Source organism: Anas platyrhynchos, chromosome 2, assembly GCF_047663525.1.
Source record: "Anas platyrhynchos isolate ZD024472 breed Pekin duck chromosome 2, IASCAAS_PekinDuck_T2T, whole genome shotgun sequence".
Taxonomy (NCBI): domain Eukaryota; kingdom Metazoa; phylum Chordata; class Aves; order Anseriformes; family Anatidae; genus Anas; species Anas platyrhynchos.
In genome coordinates this window covers 91,794,390-91,815,609 of record NC_092588.1, presented here as the reverse complement: position 1 = coordinate 91,815,609, position 21,220 = coordinate 91,794,390, and the positions used below count along the sequence as shown (strand labels likewise).

At 37.4% G+C, this 21,220-nt stretch overlaps 1 protein-coding gene across 2 annotated transcripts in view; it reads right to left on the bottom strand.

Moving 5' to 3' along the window:
• Positions 1-4,269: 4,269 nt before the first annotated feature.
• LOC106016194 (transmembrane protein 170B) overlaps positions 4,270-21,220 on the bottom strand; it is a 56,235-nt gene continuing 39,284 nt past the window's right edge. The window contains exons 1-3 of one of the 2 annotated variants that reach the window (XM_027451573.3): positions 17,541-17,823; positions 10,892-11,062; positions 4,270-7,067 (exon numbers count right to left, since the gene is read on the bottom strand). In XM_027451573.3, the coding sequence (XP_027307374.1) occupies positions 6,937-7,067; positions 10,892-11,062; positions 17,541-17,637 (399 nt within the window). In that variant the 5' untranslated portion in view covers positions 17,638-17,823 and the 3' untranslated portion in view covers positions 4,270-6,936. Of the gene's footprint in view, positions 7,068-10,891; positions 11,063-17,540; positions 19,544-21,220 lie in introns of those variants that run through there. The other variant, XR_011806796.1, reaches the window with a different exon arrangement.

Below are 21,220 nucleotides of genomic sequence, written 5' to 3'. Positions count from 1 at the left end.
TTAGAGTATTTACCGAAGAGGTGACATGGCATGCTTTGGCTGTGCAGGAGCTCGGAAAGCAGAACATCGATCATGCAATTAACACATGGACTAACACATGAGCCCATTTTCCATGGGCTAAATGAATACTAATTTTGCCTTCTTAATTTTTAAAGACTTTCAGACTCCCATTTCTGACCCCTCCTTATTTGCGCAGCCAGATTGGGATGGTCATAACAGTGTCTGTATTTGTAAAACTTACAGTTCAGCTGTTGCAGTCCTTGGTATAGGTGTCAAATACTTTATCTATTTTACAATTAGAAAAAGGCTAACTATCATAAGTGGATTCCATAAATATTTCTAAGGAATTATTTGCTCTTCTATATATTGCCACAGTCAAAAGTTTAGTTACATAAATACCCGGTTATCCTCTGAAAACAACAAAAATGTTAAGAACTTTTGAAACTGCATTATCTGTATATAAGTTGAGCACATTTTCAATGAGTAGAAACCTTCAACCAAGTTATCAACGTATTTTAGAAGACTTGAGATTTTTAGCTCTGATAGCTTCAACAGTATACCTTATGATGATGGATAATCTGGAAACAGATTGTACAATGGTGATATTAAGTAACTTTTAAATTTAAAAGTTAGATTTCAAATAAAAATGTCATTTTTAAAATGATCATCCATTTATTCTTTCAAAATTTCCCTTTTTCACTTGGCCTTAACACTTCCTTTCCAATTCACAAAAGAAACACAAAAGGAAGTATTATCCATTCCTTTTAACCACTAATAAATCTTAGTAGTATTCATGAAGTAACTTCTAAAAGTCTTCAGTGGCTACAATGAACAACCAGAAGCATGGGAAGGAAAAAAAAAAAGCGTTCCTGAAAGAACACATCATTAAAGAACACTTCTCTACATCATTTACTAGACTTCAGAGTAAAATTGTACATCACTGCAGACTTGAGACACCTTGGTCATTACATTTGAACTTAATGCACAAACTGTTTTCAAGTATAACTTCAGGCACAAGTCAGAGGAAACAGCTTGTTATCAGCACACAATCTTTCTTTCAAGTATCAAACAGTATGTACTCAGATTAAAGTTTACCTTCTATGACAACTTTTTTTTTTTTTAAATCAAAGTATGTGCAGTCAAGTACACAGTGATACCTACCCGAAGACTTCCTTGCTGTAACAGAGTACAATACTTCTCCCTGAATTGATAGGCTACAAAAATTGTCTTTTAATCCACTACATTTTTTTCAGCTGTGTTAAATTCACCTGTACACAAAGAACACTATCTTTCTGAAGCAACAGCTGAGGATTTAAACGGCCATTTTCATTTTGGGCTGCTTCCAGTCTAGACATTAAAAAAGAAAACATTCAAGAGGTATTTTGCCTGTATGTATTTATGCATATATATGTTAAATTCTGGTGACAGTTCAAATAAAGTTATGTTCTAGCCTTTTGTGTGTGTGTGTGTGTGTGTGTGTGTGTGTGTATTGTATTTTTCAAATTTTTTGTTTGTTTTTGAATTTCAAATTTAAATTTTTCCAGTTGTTGATCTTGGCAGCATACCTTATAGTATGGTATATATGCTAGCAAGATCAGCAATTTTTGACAAATATTGCTGGCACAAACAGCTTACATCCTGTCCTCTGCCTATGACTTCTGGCAACATGAACTTTTAAGTCAGGAGATTTAAAAGCATGATCTAAAAATGACTCAGCTGACTCTGGTGCAGACATCAGAGCTTGATAGATCAGCTTTAAAACATACAGCTAAGCCACGACCAGCAGTAAAGAAAATGGATTTTGATAAATCTGGATTGTCGAGTTGATTTACTTAATCTGAAATGAAGCACATCTTCATAAGCCAATTATACTTAAAATGTTTATTTCTTCTAGGTAACACAATCAGTTATGAGAAAGGAGTTATGAGAACGAGCCAAGATTTACTTCACCTACTTAAGTGCCTCATCATTAATTTCATCACCAGAGCTATGAGTCACACAAATAAAAAGACACTTCACAAAAGTAGTAGGCAAGCTGATACGAAAACTTCTATCATGCTGGCTTCATGGAAGCACTGAGAATGTTTCATGTTAGCTGTTATTTTCAGACATATCAGACTCCAACCTCTTGTGAAAGCTGGTGGAACATGCTATTTCTTTTCAACTGCTAACATACTAAGAGACACTAAACACCGAAGGAATGAATATAGACAAAGTGAGCATCTTTTGCATGTTTTGCTTATTTATGACCACCAGCTACAGTAGTTCTTATTGCTCCAAAGATTGTGTTCCCCCCCCACCCCCAACACCCACAAAAAAAACCACAAAAATAGTAGAAGGTGTTTTATTTAGAAGTTGAATTCAAAAAACTGTTTAAGATAGAAGCTCGGCATGCCCGGAATTGTTCAAAAGTGGATTTCTTACCCAGTCTCTCTCCTGCCAATTCAATTAGCTTCTGTTTTGCACAGGCAACTAGTGATTGGGTAGGGTAGAGTGGGCTACTGGCTCAGGTGTTGTTTTTATTCCAGTACCCACAGGACTTCCATTCTTTTATTCCTCAAAGCTATTAGTCACCCAAGACTAAGCAAATACACAACTGTGGACTCTGCATGTTCATTAGCATGCTGAATAACAAGTTTATGTGATGAACATCCCAAACCACTTCCCAGTCCCTCTGACAAGAGGATAGAAATAACAAAAAAGTTTACCGGGAGTCTTACATTATTTCAGTGACTTTTTAAAATTTCCATGGACGCAAGTATGAATTGTATGTAAAACTCTCAAACCACCAAATTACTAAAAATAACCTATTATACTGTTTCTCATGCTTGTGGTACCACAGGCATAAATCAAGAGAGAAGTAAAAATTAACCAAACAATTTCTGTAAAAAACAAAAATTACTCAAAGCAGTTTACTGGTTTTCACTTGTAATAATGGACGCAGAAGAACATGGGAAAGTGCTTAATCTCTAGGAAACAATTCATTCCTCATAGTTGCATTTATTTCTCTCATATATATGTAGCATTCCATTATAATTTAAAATGAAATTCTCAATTTTGTTTTTATCTCAAAGTGCTTGGTATACGGTTGCAGTTTTCATCCTATTGACCAGTCTTTGCATTTTCCCCATAGCTGATATACAAACAATTAAAAGGTATATTTCCAGAAAGAGAAAAGTAACTAAAAATAATCTCATCACATTCACAATTGTTCTTCTAGAACCTTGTTAAGATTCATACTTCTTTTTGGTCTAAACTGATTCATCCACACTCAATTACATCTAGGAATACTGTGTCTGAAGAAAATTAATTTATTCCATGGAAATAGACATATATGATTTTGAATGGACATATACAAAACCATGTGACTCAGTAAGACAATGAAAGATGAAAGAAAGGCATTATTAGCATCTGCTTAGTAAATGAAATGCATAAAACAGAAAACAATGAGAACCATTCTTACAGGTATTAGAGTTTTGACTCCAGCTTCCTCTCCAATGGCATTACGTATCTATCCTTCAACACAATTCAAATAGATATAAACTGTAACCAAAATAAATATCGGCATTCCTTCTTCAGTATCGTTTCCTTCAGAATAGTAAAAACACTGTACTTCAAAAAGAGAAAGCTACAAGTAATAAAATCAGGAATCCTGTCTTTGGTCCACACTGATTATTCAAAACTGGTTAAGTTATTGGTTTCTTTAAGACACTGAACAGCAAACCTCAAATTACACCATTAGTCACAGCACACAGATTACTTTCTTAAACTTGTAACTACCGATAAATAAAAAAATAGCTATTTGGAAGATTTTCTGAAAACAAGATTTCTGGTTACATCAGTAAGTCAGAATTGTGTGGAACATACAAATCTTTAACAATAGCAGCTTTTAACAAAGCAACAGAAGCATTTTCACATGAAACAGTATATTCAGTATTCCTGCTTCCTCCAAAGATTTAAGCTGCGTTGATGTATTTGTTCTCTACTATAAATTAATAATTAACAATGCACAGAACGTGCTTAGGGATACGATGCAGAAACATGCAGAGCTATTTAAAAGATAGCTCTAAAAGATTCTGGGTAGACATCTGCACAATGCTTTATTGTCCAAAGCAAAGCAGAGTACCATCCGTGCCATTCACGCACAAGATACTTCTGTAGCCTAGTAATGATGAAAAAAACCCATAGGTTATCCTAAGCTATTTTCTTTTTCTTGGGCAAGTTATTTCTATTGTTACTTTCTGTAAAGGACAGAATAGGCCTCCAAAACATAATTCATACATATATTTATATAAATAGCATATATACACATGCTGTGCTTTGAATAGAGCACTTTTTACAAGTTTAACAATGCCGTTCCTAAGGATGTGGAATGAAGCCTCCAAGTTTCAGAGACGTAAGGCCACTTGCATTTGTTTTCTCTACTGGAATTTTTATCTATTAAGTTCATGCCATGATCAATGAACATTTCATAGACAAACTAGTCATCCTTATTTATTCCTCACGAGACACAGTTAAAAACTTTGTCTGTTACACCAGCTAGGCACTACATTAACTGCCTATTTGTTGTTGCTAGACAATGTCATATAAAGCAGAGATAAATAAGCACCTAACCACTTTAAAAGCGATTACAATGAATCTACACAATAAAAATTATTTGGAGGAAGGTTATTCAACATTATTCAACACCTGAAAAGATACCCCATCAACGGAGGAAGGTTAGAATGGCAAAAAAAATCATTGGCACTACAATTAAAATGAAGAATGAAGTTCATCAATAAAATTTTATTAGTTACATAAATTTCTTAAGTTAGCAGTGGTCTGATAAGAGTAAGTTAGTGAAATAAAGCAAGCCTTTGAACACTGATAGCATAAAACCCATGTAATAAGAATCAAGATGCTCAATGTAATTTGGAAACTGGGAACAAGATTCAGGGTGAGGTAAAGCCATGAGACATTTTAAATTACTGAATTCAATGCTTTGTGAGAGGGTTGTTATTGATCCAGACAAGTATTTCTAAGTTGTCAAACACAAACACTTTAAAGTCAGTTATTCAATATGCCTCATCCAACAAAGTTGATTCATAATACCTAAAAAAGAACAACAATGAAGAGATAGCAACTTTTAAAAATCTTCTCCCCTAAAAATGTGTTACAAGGCACATTAGGAGAAATATCATTATTTTATTATTCCATTTGAATTAAATACCTGAAACCAGTTCTCATATTGTAAGACAATGGGGAGAAGTTTAAAATGCATTTTGACAGATGCAATAACTTAATTGCCTATTAAAGTGCTATGATTGTTATTCCAAAAAGTATCAGCAGAAAGTAAAAGCAAAATAATAAAGCCATGAAAAGTGAGTTTCGAAATCAAAGTAAGGAAAATATAGGTATTCCTATAATACAGCATTTTAAAGTGATTCAAAGCTAGAAGTGTAACACTGAGAAGGTTTATAAACCTGCATTTTACATTGTTCCCTTCATAGCCTGTAGCTTCGTACATTTTCAAAAAAATGAAAATACTTTGAAAAAAATATTAGCATCCTTAGCACTTTAAAAAGAAAGAACAGTTTATGTGGAAGAAAAATAACAGCAAGCAGGTTAATTCATTATACTGTTTTGTAGCGCAAAGTGATAAAGCTGGATTGTAAATTGTATTTTAACCCTATTTTAGCTGTACAGCAGTGCCAGTGACTTCAACAGCTCTGAAAGTCTTTTTGACATTTTAACAGCAAAAACTTGGGCAATTTATTCTTGTCAGTATTAATAGTCAACTGCTGAAAAGCATTCAGTTAAATAAATATGTAAAAGATGTCTTATTCCTCATACAGAACTTTGTGCCCTTTAAGTTTTGCTCTTTGTAAATAACATTAAAATTTCTACTCACTCCAAACATTCACACTTAAGACATCTCACGTGTACAACACTACTGGTCCCTTTAAACTAGAAATGCACAAACTCTACAGAAAGCTATGTATTTGAAAGTTCCAGGTATATCTTAACCTTTCCAAGGATACAAAGTGTTCAGAAACAAGGTAGTAAATACACTAGTGCTGCCCCACTTCCAAACTTCCAAAGTAAGATAACTGTTTTATTAAGCAACCTTAATATTTTTGTTCAATAGAAGACTTTTTTTTTTTTTAAAGAAAACCCTTTCCATCTTCATCATAGGTATACTTTCAAAGTCTGTATTACATTTGTCTGTTCCTTAAAGAGTATATGTAGGGTTAATAGTCCTATCAGTACTTAAAGGGAGCTTACTTGCAGTAAGTAGCTTTTCTAAGGTTTTCAGAGGGGCCGGTAACCATCGGATTTACATCAGGACTAGTAAAATCGTAGTTCTTAAGTGGTAGACAGATGTTGATGGGATTTAAGTTGGACCTAACTGTTGTTTTTAATGCTGAATAAGAATGTTCAGCATTCAAAGAGATTACGTTAGTACAAAGGTCAGTTATCTTACTACTCCCCCTTAAGTCAAACGCAGTGTATATCCACAGCATTCTTCTATATCTACAATTTCAATAAAGCTCAACCAACCAACAGTTAAGAACTGAACTCCAAGTTTGGCACATACTGCAATTTTCAGGAGTGTCCCTTTGTTTTTATTAAAACACTGATAAGAACAATGATCCTATCACCAAGCATTAGCCTGACTGGCAGCTACTCAAGGTGCTTTATCTCAACTTTGCACACAGGGATCGCACCTTGCCTACGACTGAGGCACATAAGGCACAGTGCAGAAGTACAAGAGTTCAGACACTAGAGGACAGTCTGTTCATTCGACTGAACCTCCAGATTTGTAGTGCAGGTTCCACATCGCTTCCTTTCTCTTGCACTAGCATTCAAGTTCATAAGCTGCTGAATCCACTTCAGGAAGCTTCTCTTCAGATCACAGATTTCTTTAGGCTAGTTGAAATTCTTTTTACATAAGCCTCAGAGCGTTGCAAGAATCCTTGAAAATGAGATAATTAGTGTCAGTACTGTCTGTCCAACACCAAAGACAAGAGCTTCTAAGGGAGCCATATTCTTTCCTGCTACTCTGTAAATTCCAGCTACTGCAGCACCTAAGAATCACAGGAAAAACAACCATCAAATTACAGATGTAAACCCAAGGCTGAAATATATGCAATTTACTGTGTTTATGCATCAGCTATTCCTAGAATATTACCAAACACTGTATTACTTCATGGCATTATGCAATTATTTAGCCTTGCTTGACTTTTTATAGTTTTATGAAAAGCCTTCAGGGATGATTTTCCTAATTGAATCAGATTAACTTTCACAACACAAGCTTGATTTGAAAAAAAGTGAATCTTGCCATTTCCTTTTAGGTGTTTTCAAATTTAATATTTTTTTCTTCAGATTTGCCTTCTGCTAATTTGAAAAATTAGCAAAAAAAACATTCAAGTTTGGTTTAATTGTGCTTGCATAAGCAGGGAGAAGACAACAGTAAGATTGCTGGAGTCTACAAAACAACTAAAAATTTCTATCAGCTTCATTTAATGTTTCAGTTAAATAACAAATCAAACTGAGTCTGCTTAAATTTTATTTAAACCATTAATCCGACAATAATTGTTCAGAAAATCAAGCAAAACATGAAAAACGATCAAGTCTTATATTGTCATCCACGAATGTGTATGGGAAGAAATCTCTACAGGTAATTAGATTGAGTTATACAAAATTAAGACATTTTTCTTGTAGATGTGCGCAGATTCCCATTTGTATAACATTGCATGATCAAGATAAGCCAGCAACAAAATACTGCATTGTAAACAAAGCCAGTTGCTCCTCCCTTCCACTGTCTTTTACATGCTGAATTTATCATATGCATATAAAGAGCAAAAGTCACACAGCAAGCAAATAGTTGTGCTGACTTGAAACAAATGCCTGAGAAAGGTGCTCTTTGCTACCAGTAAAAAATACCAGGCTAATGATGAAGAACATTTTCTTCTCAAATGATGTCTGAGCATAAAGACACCAAAATGTTCATCCAAAAAAAAAAAAGTCTTGTATACAGCTGTCTGTGGATAAAAATTTTACATAATCCATACCTCAGAAGTTCACTTAGAATAAAGCTTTTTTTTTTTTTAAAAAAATAAATATTTTTTTGTTTGTTTTTTGGAACTAGTATTTGTTGTAGACTTGTTTCCCTTACCTAAGGGATCACTGAATTTGCCGTCCTTTGAGGTTTTGGTCTTCAGGAAAAAAAACAAAAACTTAATTCTGAAATAATTATAGAACTTTTTGTACAAGATGTCTGAGAACCCAATTAACTACAATTAAATGCTTCTAGAAAACAGAAAGATGCTTTTGCAAGCTCTAAGAAAACTGAAAAGCCACCACAATTTTTGAAATAAATACCAAGAGTTAAAAAATACGGAATTTCCTTGGTTTTGCTCAGTCATTAATATGAATAGTCTGTTGAAGTGATCAAAATCCAGGTGTTTTTTTTTTTAAAAAACAAACAAACAAACAAAAACACTTCTCAAACATTGTAGGAAAAGAATTCACCAATAATTGTTTCTTTACCAAAAAAACACCTTAAAGTATATTTTGTTAGAAACTTCACCACAAGGCTAGCTTTACGATATTTCACTCAGCCACCTTGCATAAGCTTTTCCATTTGTTCCTCTAAGATTGACTGTCAAAAACTGAAAGAGATCCTTGAGCCTGAGCCCAGTACCGACATTAAAATTATTTGGGTGATTGAACTCTCAAACTGAATTCAAATGGCTACAATTTAACTAGTAGCATTAAATTATGGTATCCCAATAATAGACTTGTTTTGCTTAAGAAAACATTGAGATATTTTGAAAAACATCAATAATGAAAACATTAAAAGTGTTATAGCTTGATAATTATATATTTATATTTGTTGAATAACTGTGTGTAATACAACCTGTAATGCATAACCCAGCACAATTGGTACAGAGCCAGGAGTATACTACAAGAAGTTGCTATTGAGGAAATGAGAATATCACCAAAAGAGCAAGGGAGGAGGAAGAACAGACCCTTTGGGATAAGAGGCAGCTGAAATCGTTACCTCAAACTGCCTAACATATCTATTCCTGGGGTTATTTTTGACAGTACTCACCACTATTTGCTCAGTTTGTTGTCTTTTCTCAAAAACCCATGAAGTTTGAAAGCTCTATCATGAGCAAAATTGAACTTGCATCATTTAACAGCCCATATTGCCTTCAACACAAATGATGCAGAGAACTGGAAATACAAATGGAAATCAGATATTTGAATTTCTCTAGATTTGGCCTATCCAGAAGGCTAAATCCTTAAATTCCAGCTTGCAGCATAATAGCTATTGAAAATACTCTTTAATATCGTGTTACCATAAGTGGCCTTCAGAAGCTCCTCACAGAATTTCTTTTAGGATGAAAGAACCCAGTGCTGTCCAGAAACAAAAATACCTCAACGTTTTTATTTAACCCAGTTACAATGTTCTGTGCAAAACCATTGGGAACAGTGTAATAAACGTTCACAGTGCTATCTTGTAGAAATTCCTAGGTGAGATGCATTATTTACACATAAACAGGGCTGTTTATTTGTTAAATTTTTTGACATGTAAAACCGTGTTGCTCCTCTTACGCATAGAGGAAAGACAGTAATTTCATTTCACAAACACTGATCCTTCCCCACCACAGAATACTATTGAAAAAGTCTTGGCTTGGATATCCAGCAATGCATTTCCTATCTTTTATTCTTCAGAAACAGTCATGCACAGTTGACCTCCTAACAGGGCCACTGCCATTTTATACATAGGACAATTCGATGTCAGCATAACACAATGTAAGGTTCTCAATGGGTTCTATATATGCCTTACCTTAGAAGAAAAAAAAAAAAAAAACAACTATACTGAACTGTTGTTAAACACTGGAAATTTTAGGCTGGGAAATATACAGCAATTAAAACCACTTTGAGGAAAGCCTTAAGGAAATATTTTTTCAGAAACGTGTATTTTTATTTAATCTTGAAAGCTAACGGGAAGAATGACTTTCAGTATAAGAAACTTTACAAAATAATCTCCTACAAAACACCCATAAGTGAAGCTCAAGTGTTACCACTACTCTGATAATCTGTACAAATCAAAGACAGAATGAAAGGCAACACTGCTCACCTACAGTTTAAGGTGATATGACAGTCTCTAAATTTACAGTTCCATACCCTCAAAGGCTTAACCCTCAAAAGCATCACCCATCCCTACACCAAAATAAATTGGAAATTATCATTATAACCACACAAGACTGGGAAGGGTTTTCAAATCCATAAGCCAAATTGTTTGGTCTGTTCTCTGAGCAGCATGCATAGTTCAGATTGTTATCCAGTCACTAAAAAACAAAAAAGTTTCTTTGCTTCAAGACTACTTATATGGCACCTTTCCTTCCTTTAAGGGAGCAACATACTATCCAAATGCAATTAAAAAACCTCCAGCAGGCTCAAGGAAATGAGCAAGAAGTCAATTCTGCAATCAAGGGGATCAGAGCTTCATTTCCAAACAAAATGTCTGTCTTTAAGGATATTAACAGGTGATCTTGATCAAAAGCTTTTGGCAAAAGGTCTGCAGAAGTACAATAAGACAGGACTGCACTTTCAGGTCTCAAAAAGGTATTACCTGACAAGCATACACATTTGAACAGCTTGGTACCCAAAGTTTACAAGATGAAAGACTAGGACAATTGTCCACTGACAATTCTGGAATCATTTTTATCTTTACCACAACAGGAAGAGAAACTCAGCTGTCATTTTCATTAGAATTGCTACTTGACTAAAGCAAAATCCTTAATAAACAATCACCAAACCACTAAGACAAGGTTTATTTTTTTAAATATTGATTTAAATTTAGAGCAAATAAGTAAAAACACGAAGACAGACTTACTGGTTATCATTGCTCCTGTTATAGAACCCAGAAATCCAATGCTGACCACAATGACAGAGATTAGTCTCCCCTGCCTATGCCTCTGCAGCATCACAAACATTAACACTCCCACAGCACCATGGACAAAGAGAGAGGAGAAGAGAGCCCAGAGGAAAACCCAGTACCACATCTCTGAAAGAAAGCAGCCAAAAGATTAATATTTTTCAGGCAATAAATTTAAGAGATTTAGAAACATTGCATATAATCAATACTAAAAGAAAAGCAATACCCATTTCAGTCTTAAAAGGAGTCAATGTGAAAACACTGGCATATGCTCAAGACACTATCCCCTTTTAGCAGTCTATCAAAGAAGTAACTATTATGGTCAAAAAATTGTAAAAAGAAATCTAGTACAGTTTTTGTAATAATACATCTGATTAAAGACCACCATATTTTCTTCAAAGGTTTCTTAAAAAAAAAGAAAACAACAACAAAAAACAATATTTGTAACTTCTTACTAGGATTTTGCAAATACAGCTGCAGAACAAAAAATTATCTGAAACCAAGTGAACCAGAAAAAAGTCAAGAACTCTCTTTTATAATAGGAGACCACATCAAGCTAACATAAAAGGCAAAAAATGAGATTAAAGACTTCAGTATATCTACCCAGGAGCTGTAAGTGTTCTATTGAATTAGCTTCAAAAGGAAAAAAAAAAAAGAGAAATAAAAAATATTAAAATGTAGAATAAAGCAGCTTGGATGTATTACTAATTGCTTAGCACACACTTTTATAGATACAGGTAGTCACTATCATTTAAGTCACTGAGCAAGGACAGATCTTGAGAACATGCAGAGTACAAACATTTCTAAGAATGCCAGACATGATCATTACTTTCAAATAAAAGAGCAGAAAGCATCAACAAAGCTACATAAAAATCAAAGAAACTTCCTTACTTGGTGATAATCTTCTAAAAGCATTTACTATAATTCAAAAAGGGTAAGAAAAACTAAGAAAGGAAAAAAGCGAAACCCTAAATACATGTATAGGAACCTTTTTTTTTTTTTAAAAAAAAAAAAAGGTCAACTACAGTGATGATCTTGTATGTTTCTATCACCACAGAATTTAGCAAACTGGGAGACATTTTCCCAGCTGTCAAAATCCCAAACTTAATTAGTTTTTCCCACAATGCACCCTAAAAAAAAGATACAGCTTCCATACAACAGCAGGACAATGTTTATCAGGTGAGCCTGTATTACTGTAGCTTGACACACAGTCATTAAAGTAGAAATATGACCCAATTAGCTAACTTTTAAAAAAATAATACACAAACAAAGCAAATTAAGCAAAGCAAATTAAGCAAAGGATGCTCAGAAAGAATCGTTGCCACACAGTAACTGCAGTCCTTTGAGTCCAAGTCTGCAGAGCATACATAACCACAATACACACACACAAAAGTTCAAAATTTTTCATTTAGCAGTACTTTGAGTGTAGTCTCAACCCTTCCCCTTTCATGCAGGCATAAAAGGCAAATCCATGTCATAGGACTTACAACTCCTATAAATCAGGAGAATCAAAAGACCCACTTAGGAGAGCAAAAAGGAAGGTGAATGGTAAATATACATATAGTTAATACTAACTACTGTAGTTCAAGACACAACCTCTCTTTCTGAGTGTTTGGATACACACACATATTGGGGGTAGCTCTAAGCAAGTCCATGGAAGTTCTCCATCCACATTTTACAGATTTGCAAAATACAGTAAAAGAGAGTCCTGTACAGAACAGTACGTTGACAAGATTTGTCACAAGCTTTCATCTTTCTCAACTAAGGCAGATACAAGAGATGAAACACCTACCTAAGGAAAGCGCAATCTTGCAATACTATGAAGGTCAAGATAACCTGATACCACAGTGATGGACTCAGAATAGGTATTTCAAATTTATGGACGAAGAAAATGCTCAGTTCTTATGCAGCATTACATGACAATTGCATGCTGTAAGATTCCCAAACACTCCACAGCTATGACAGCGGTCTATTGATCAAGGTTATCCCCTGCAGTTTCCACAGGGTCTATGATGCACCACAATGCCTTTTAGGAAATCAGTGGTTGTGGTCATTGTTGACCCTTGCCAGGTGGGAAAAGAAATTAATTTGCAGTCATAGGAAGACTTCTTACAATGACTGAAATCATAGAAGAAAAGGCAATATTATGAAAGGACTAACTCCAAATGGAAGAGCCCAAACATATTCACAACCCCTCTACACGAAAAATAACTGCACAATAATCAACTATCTTTGTCTTATTTAGATTCCAAATACGGCTCAAGGAAAATTAGCATCATGCTGCACTTTGCATTTAGGGCAGAAGACAGCAGAACAGAACCAGCCCCAAATGTTAGCTAAAATTGAGTTCTTTCACACACACTTTCCCCTCCTGCTCCTTAAAGTGACATGCATACTAAGTACATTGAAAAGGCAATTAGAGAACATCCAGAAATATTTCTTGTTCTACATGAATGCAGCTGTAGTGTTTAAAGAACCCAGCTACAAACCATGACTTCATAAACCCTTAGGTTTTCAGCTCAATAGTATCACAAAGTCAGCAATGCAAGAAATGCAGGTAGCGTTACATGCAACTGCAATAACCCAGTACCTTCTCATAATATATCATTCACACCTTCTGTTTTTGCCAGACTGACTGCAGATGCTAAAATCTGCAGGTATTTACTTCAGAGCAGTTGGAGGGGAGGTGGGTGGAGGGACGAACCCCGCATATCTTCATGATGGTAGGAACCAAACAGTTGTTTAGATGTGAAAAGGGCTAGGATATAGGCCTGTGAGGCTCCTAGATGCAAAAGTCAGGCAGCAGGATGAGGGACACAGCAAGCAGTTGTGAACTGGTTAACTATCTTTCATCCTGCAAGTAGGCAAATTAGTATACAGAACACCAACTTGGAGTTTGTATTTGTGTACCTCCAAGTACACGTTGCAGATTATCCACTCTCCACCAGCTTGCGTGCAAATTGGTTAAGTAACTGATTAGCAAGTTACTAGAAAGAGTTATGAGCAGAGAGACTAAATGTTTTTTCCCCTTATACACATTCTAGCTAGAGAGCAACTCGAGTCTTTTTTATCCCAACAGGTTGAAAATGGAACTTAATCTGCTTTCCCCCCGTAAGAGTTTGAGGTTCTCTGAAATCCATTATTATCCAACTCCATGATTATGATGAAAGATGGCCCTTGGAAAAATACTGTGCTAGAGCTACACTGAAGGAAGCAAAGAATGGGTTGGGGATAACACAGAGATGCCATGAGGGAATGAAGAAAGAGAACGTGAACTTCTGAACCCAAAGGGTCAAGGCTTTGCTTGACCAGAAAATAACCCAGTAGCTGGAAGATTTTTAATATCTATTATCAATTAATATCTATTATTAATTATTATTAAATGAGGCAGAAATGAGACTGTGGTGTTTTAAGAGCATGCTGATACAACAGACATTTATGTCCTATATATGAGATTCATACTCTAAGAGGTATAAACATACCTGATCAATTGCTACTACCTTGACAAACAAAGCATGCTGTTAAAAAAGTTAATTATTTGTGTAACTACACTAAGTAACTTGGTCTTCTGATGATGAACTACATAATTGGAATACTTTGCTGGTATGATAATAATGATTTAGCTTTAGCTAGCAGAAAGCTCCAAACACAAACCTAGTCTCAGTTATTTAGTTACATCCTCACAGAGCTACCTGAAAGAGCCCTGAACAAAATAACAACATTACAAATAAAAAAAAAAAAAAAAAAAGCACACTGGAAGAGATCCAGTACTTAATGACTTACAAGCCACAACATCTAATGCATAGCACAGATCACCCTGACTTTAAGTGGGTGGAATTTCCCTCCCACTGCCCAGAGAGCTGCAGGGCTCAAGCACTTGAAATTCATGCTCTGTCTCTCCATATTTAGGATACTGCTCTGTTAATTTAGGTATTTATAGCTGTCATATATAAATATATGTATAATACCCAAATCATATTATGCTTATCTATTACACACATAGTTTGAACATACAACTGAAGGCATATACAACCTCAAAGATTAGACTTTTGTGATTAGAAAAAAGTCTTAAAGGATACTGAAGTTTAAAATAACATCTGTATTGACTTGGCAAACTTTAAGTTGCATTCTATTAACAGCTTTATCTTGGGCAAATAAAAAATGGAAATTCAAAGTATGTAAATGCTAACACTTTTGAATGTTATCTATATACATGAACATGTTGTCCCCCTGCCACTCAGCTTCAGTAAACAGGGAGTGAGTACTAAGTCCTTAATCTTCAAGATTTTTCTCTCCCTCTAGTCTTTAGTTTATCTTGCCAGATGAATAGCAATTGACTGTGACATTTCATAAACCACGACTGATTGCTCCAAAACCCTATCTGCCTTGAGATGCTGATCTATGTACCTGAGCGATGTACTCAGTAACTATCTACCACTTTCTACAGAATTAAGTCTTTGTGCAGAATTTAAGTATCTGCACCCTGAACACAAAGATACAAATTTCAGCCAACAAGATAGCACGTGCTGGAGTTTGAATTAAGAAACTACATAACGTTATATTCTTGCAGATGTATGAACTCAACACAATCACATTAAGAAATTCCTGTTAATTATACATGCAAACTTAACTCAGCTCTTTATGTATTATCGTATCTTCTTCATCACTAAGTCCTTTCTTTAGTTATTGTATTAACTGGTATACTAGAAGTTATTAGGTCTATACAGTCAAATTGTTGTTTGTAGATGCTAACATTTTTGCTGTATTAACTGGAAGAGAAGAACTTGCTGAAGAGCATTTCAATCATTAGAGACTAGACCCCCTGAAGTTGCAGGATAGAGGACAACAACATAGTCCAGAAAATCAGGGGACAAATAATTGCAGGATGAAGCTTAGGAAAAAAACAGAAGAAGGCTTCAGTCTTCGGAACACGCAATTAATTAGACATAAACAAAACACCTACTTTGCTTACAGGAAGGACAGAGATATTGCTAAGTTCCCTAAACTTGAAGTAGCATATACCATGAATATTTACTACAACTGACACGCACTCGGGGACATTTTTCAGTTCAGAATCAGTCATTAACCAACTCATTCCAGTAAAGCCTGATCTACCACTTAGTGCATAACTGATGCACGTGAAGGGGCCACTTGGATTTGTTGGAGGAGCTAAAGAAGGGTGAGGTAGGAGACCCCTCTCCTCTCCAATAGGTTGCAGAGCCTTACCCCCCACTGTTTACAGGAACATGCCCAAATGAAGATAGGAAGCTATGAAGCAAAAATCAGTGGGCCTGGGTTCAGCTACAGCAAACAGTGCTTGCTATCATGGAGCGTGATGGGCACATGACAGGAATTCAGTTGTCCGCAGTCTCCTGTAGTACTTTGTACTATATTATCCTACATGAAAGGCTAGATTTATCTTTTTGTATTGAACATGAACCAGACTTATGGTATAAAAAAATACTGGTTCAACTTCTCATTAAAACACCAAAAAAAAAAACCAACAAAACCAATCACACACATAAATTAAAACACTGAGGTTTCAAAAACTTCCTGTTTTAGGCTGGAGCTCATATTTTACTTCAAAATACTGAACAGAGTTAATACATTTTTTTAATAAAAAACTTAACTTTGCTGATAAAATTGTATAACTCCTTTAACAGGACAACTGATATTTCTATAGAAAGAATGCAAAAATAACTATTCAGGAAATGAGCTATATGTGGGGACACACTAATACCTCTAAGATTTATTAATCACCAGACACATAGATACAAAATATATACACTTCAAAAAGTTTATTGGTCAAATTAATAAAGTATAACCTATTAAAAGTTACTTTTAACTGGAAGTTAACAAGAAAGATCATAAAGCCTAAGACAATTGTTTTGTTTGCAACATCTTCAGACCTCAACTCCACCTCTGCGCTACACATTTTTATATCTATCTTTCACACAGACGGGATGGGAAAAGATGACATACTTTTTCATAATATTTTAAACATACACCCTTTACTCAAGATTCTTCCAGGGAATTTACTCAGCAACATCCCTACTATCAACACAAAGCCCCTTCTAGTCCAGAGGTAGAAACTCACCATTCCCTTTATGCCTGGACAGGACAAGTAGCACACAGACATGCTTCCCTGCTCTATACCTTCTAAGATAGGGTACGAAGGACTGCTCTAGAACTTTTTTTCCTGCCAAAGCTGCCCTCTCCTAGCAGGCTGTAACGACCTGTCTTGAGATCCCCTTCCACAGCTTGGCTTCACCGTTCTAGAGCAGAACCCCTGAAGCTTACAGTTAGGTTTACGTGCCAGCCCCGTTAACCTGTCACCCCGTTACCTCCCTCACTGCGCAGGGTGAAAAAAATAACAAAACAGTAAGAGTCTCTGCTTCTGGCATTCGTTTTTCATTTAAATAGCTTTCCCTCAGACTCCATCCATAAAAAATAAACCCGCTGGCAGAGCCGCAGGAGCCCTCGCGCCCACCTCGCTCCAAGCATCCCCTGGCACCAGCAGTCCCCACGAGAACCCCAATCCCAATCCCAGTCCTAACTGAAACGCCAACCGCCCCAACGCCAACCGCCCCAACCTGCCCCCGGTTACCGGTGAGGCTGCGCAGGACGGTGCCATGTGCCCAGAGGCTCAGCACCTGCTGCACCGACAGGTTGATCGCGGACAGATCCCCCGCCTCCACCTTCATGCTGCCGGGTCGGGGGGGCCGCCCAACGGCCGTGCGTGTCCGCGTGTCCCCCGAGCCCCTCACCGGCAGGGCAGGATCCCTCTCACCTCCCCGGCGCCAACAGCCGCCGCCCCGGCTACCGCCATCACCTGCGGGGGGCGGGGCGAGGCGACGAGGCCCCGCCCACGCACGGCCCCGCCCGCTCGGCCGTGACCGTCGGGCCGCGCGCCGCCTGATTGGTCGTCGCCGCGAGGGGCGGGCGTGCGGCAGTGGCCGTTGCAGCGGTTGGGGCAGTTGTCCCGGCGCCGCTGGGGCGCTGGCTCCCCACAGCGTGCCGTGGGGATGCTCGGCGGCGGCGTGCGGAGATGTCGCCCGGGCACGGGGCAGGGCAAACCCTCAAAAGTTAAAAAAGATGACAAACCTTGAGTCAGTCCTAATCCTGTAACTACGCTTAAGCCCCTAGTTCCTTTCCTTACATAATAAAAGAAATACAACCATTAAGTTGAATGCTGCCTCTTTGGAAGTGCAGGATGTGTGGTGATTACTGATTTAATAGCAATTTTTTCCCACTCTTAAATACGATGTCCTAAGCTACACTTACTGTGTATTTCCTATCTTTAATAAATAGTGCTTGCTACAATACTTCATAAACATCATTTTCTGTTAGCACTCTTTGATGTATGGGGTTGGGGCGGTAAAGTAATTTGCAGTTTATAGATAAAGCCATGACAGATAAATCAGTTAATATCCTGCTTGATGCCAATTACCTGATTTTTCAGATATACTATTGTGTGGTGTTTAGTTCTGAGGACTTTTGTTTGCAGCTGACAGTGCTTGGCATTTCCGCAAAAAGGTATCAAGCCAGGCAATGAAAACACACAATGAATGACTCCTTAGAGGGCTCCGGGTTTGGCTGATTGAGCACAGCATAACTGCAGCAGAGAAAGAACCCAACTGCCAGGACAGATCCATTCCAGGATGGAAGGAATATCCTCCCTCCCTCTCCCTGCAATCTCACCAGCAGCAACCTACCCCTGTGTGATTCAGGCAGGGTGCCCACAGATATCAGCCTACTTCACTGCACACAGGGATGCAGTGGGAAAATAGTGTATCTTCTATGCTTAAAGGTAAAACATACAAAGGAGTGTCCAGAAAAAAACTTATGCTGGTTTATTTTTTAACTTCTGCATGCTCAACTTTGAGAAAGCAAAGACTTCTCAACACACGTAAGAAAACCCAACCCTAAATCTGTTTGTATTTTAGACCACTGTCTCAACACCAAGTGTGCTCCACTTCATGATGAAGGTACAGAGAGAGGTTGCACAGATCATTCTTTTCTGGAGACACGAACAGTGGAAACCTCTTGGGCTTAATGGTAGTGCCAGGTGCTACTTTTCAACTCATGTAGCACCCTTTGTCCTGTGCTTGCTTTCCATAGGTCTTTCTCCAGTGCTTCCCCAGGTAACTCAGCAAATCCCTCTCTCAGTGATTTTGTTTATGTTACCTCTGTTCAGCTTCCAAAATGTTCTCCCTGGATTCTCTCTGTTCTGTCCTGCTCTTTGTCTTCCGTTACCCACTGAGCAGGTGATCTGGATACAAATTTGTAATGCACTTTTTGTCATCTGAAAATTGGACTGACTGGATCATTGAGGAAAAGACCGTCAGAACTACCGACAGAAGTAAAAGGAGGGTGGAACATGACATTTAATGTTAGCACAACATGGGGAGGACCGTGCAGGAGGAATGAAATGCCTTGAATGCAGCAGCAGAAACCATCAAAATTCCCTCGGTAGGAGCCGTAACTTTACACAGGCAGGGACTTGTGGCCAGCATTTTGTCCTCAAAAGGCACCTTCACCTGGGAGACATTGCCAAGGAGGACTTGAGAGTATTGGTTTCCTGTGCTGCCGTAGGGGTTATCATAAGCTCTGTAGATGTAAATAAAGAAGGAAAAAAAAAAAGGAGAGAGAGAGAGAGAGAGAGATAGGAGCATGATCTTAGTGTTTAATCAGGTAAGGTATTTCCTTGAAGTCTTAAAGACTTAAGAAAAAAGAAATATAGCCCTTCTGTAAGGGCCTGGTGAGCCCTCCTTTGACATGCTTCATGGTACTGTGGCACCTCATATTGAAGGAAAGGAGTCAGTCAGGGTAGGCCCAGAAGACAACATTGAAAAAGATCAGAGGAGGTTGTTGTGTGAGAGAGGGCCATGGGCTTAGCTGGGCAGAAGGAAGGATCTTGAACCTGTCAACACCCTGCAGGAGCAACCACCAGCAAAGGGAGATGATTTGTAGTGTGGATTTGGGGCAGGGGTGGAACGAGTATAAATGGTCCATTAATACAATTAGGCTAGGAATTAGGAGAAGGTTTATAACTGGAGGGAAGAGTCCTGGCCACAGTTTTCCCTAGGAAAACAATAGTGAGGGAGTAGGGAGGGAAAAAACTCCCAGGATATACATTGAAATACTTGTTCATTGAGCTCAGAAGCTGCCTGCTTTCCTGCATCTTGGGAAGAGAGGCCACACCTGCAATTTATTAATAAGCACTGGAGATATCTGGTGAAGCTTGAGAGAGTTGGCTATGTTGGCTATGTTTTGCATGCAGCGCCAACATTGCTGGCTTGTGATCATTAGGTCTTTGAGGCTCAGGTCTGTCTTTACAAGTGTGAACACACCGAATAAAAAGTCTTCAAGGAACTCCTGAAAACCTACAAATGAACCAATCTTTATTCCAGAAGACCTCACTTTCCTCCCAGCATAACTTTAGTTCCCCATATCCTCCTTCTGTAGCTGGAAGATGTGGACGATTCCTTGAGCTGCATGAATGTGAAGCATGACAAAAAGCTGATTATAAAGCATGGGTTTGGGTGAAGAAGGTTAGTTTTACAGGTGGAAAAGTAGGGTCAATGTAGTTCCTCTGCCCTTTAAAAGATTACAGTATGTCTACATACAATGTTTAGACAGTTTTTCTGTTATTACTTTCAGAAGCTGAAGAAATAATGATAAAATTGTTTGGATAGCCCTTGGCTCAATCACTTTCTATTTGAAAATGTAATGCTGTTCAAAATGAAACAATTTCTTAGGGCACGTCTCTGTAGGGAAATGAACTACACCGAGCATCCTGTATTGTCATGCTTTGAAACAAATGATTTTTGCATCATGAAATCAGCTTTCTGTAATAGTAAAAAGTCAAAATCCAAATGACATTTTGGTTACATTGCAGAAAAAATTTCCCCTGGAGATCTTCTAGCTAGAGTTAGCCATGCAGATCCACTGGCACTGCAGTTAAAGATTTGTTCGAGACAACCTGCTTTTACAGAACATAAAAGCACAGTTCAGATATCAAGAAATTTTTTTCCACTTCAAAGGGCTTTTTTTTTTAGCTTATGATTCAAGCTGCTGACAAGACATGACCAAGTGCAGATAGCAAATGATGTTAACCTCTGACATTAGCAACAGATTTTTGCATGCTTGCCCCCCTTAAGACCACAGCTTCACACACAACAGTTACTGCTCAGACAGAAGAGCTGGCAGCCATCGTTAGTTGTGGTTTGAGCACTGGGTCACTCAGAAATAACTTGGCCTTGTAACCCCAGCCCTTCAAAGGCC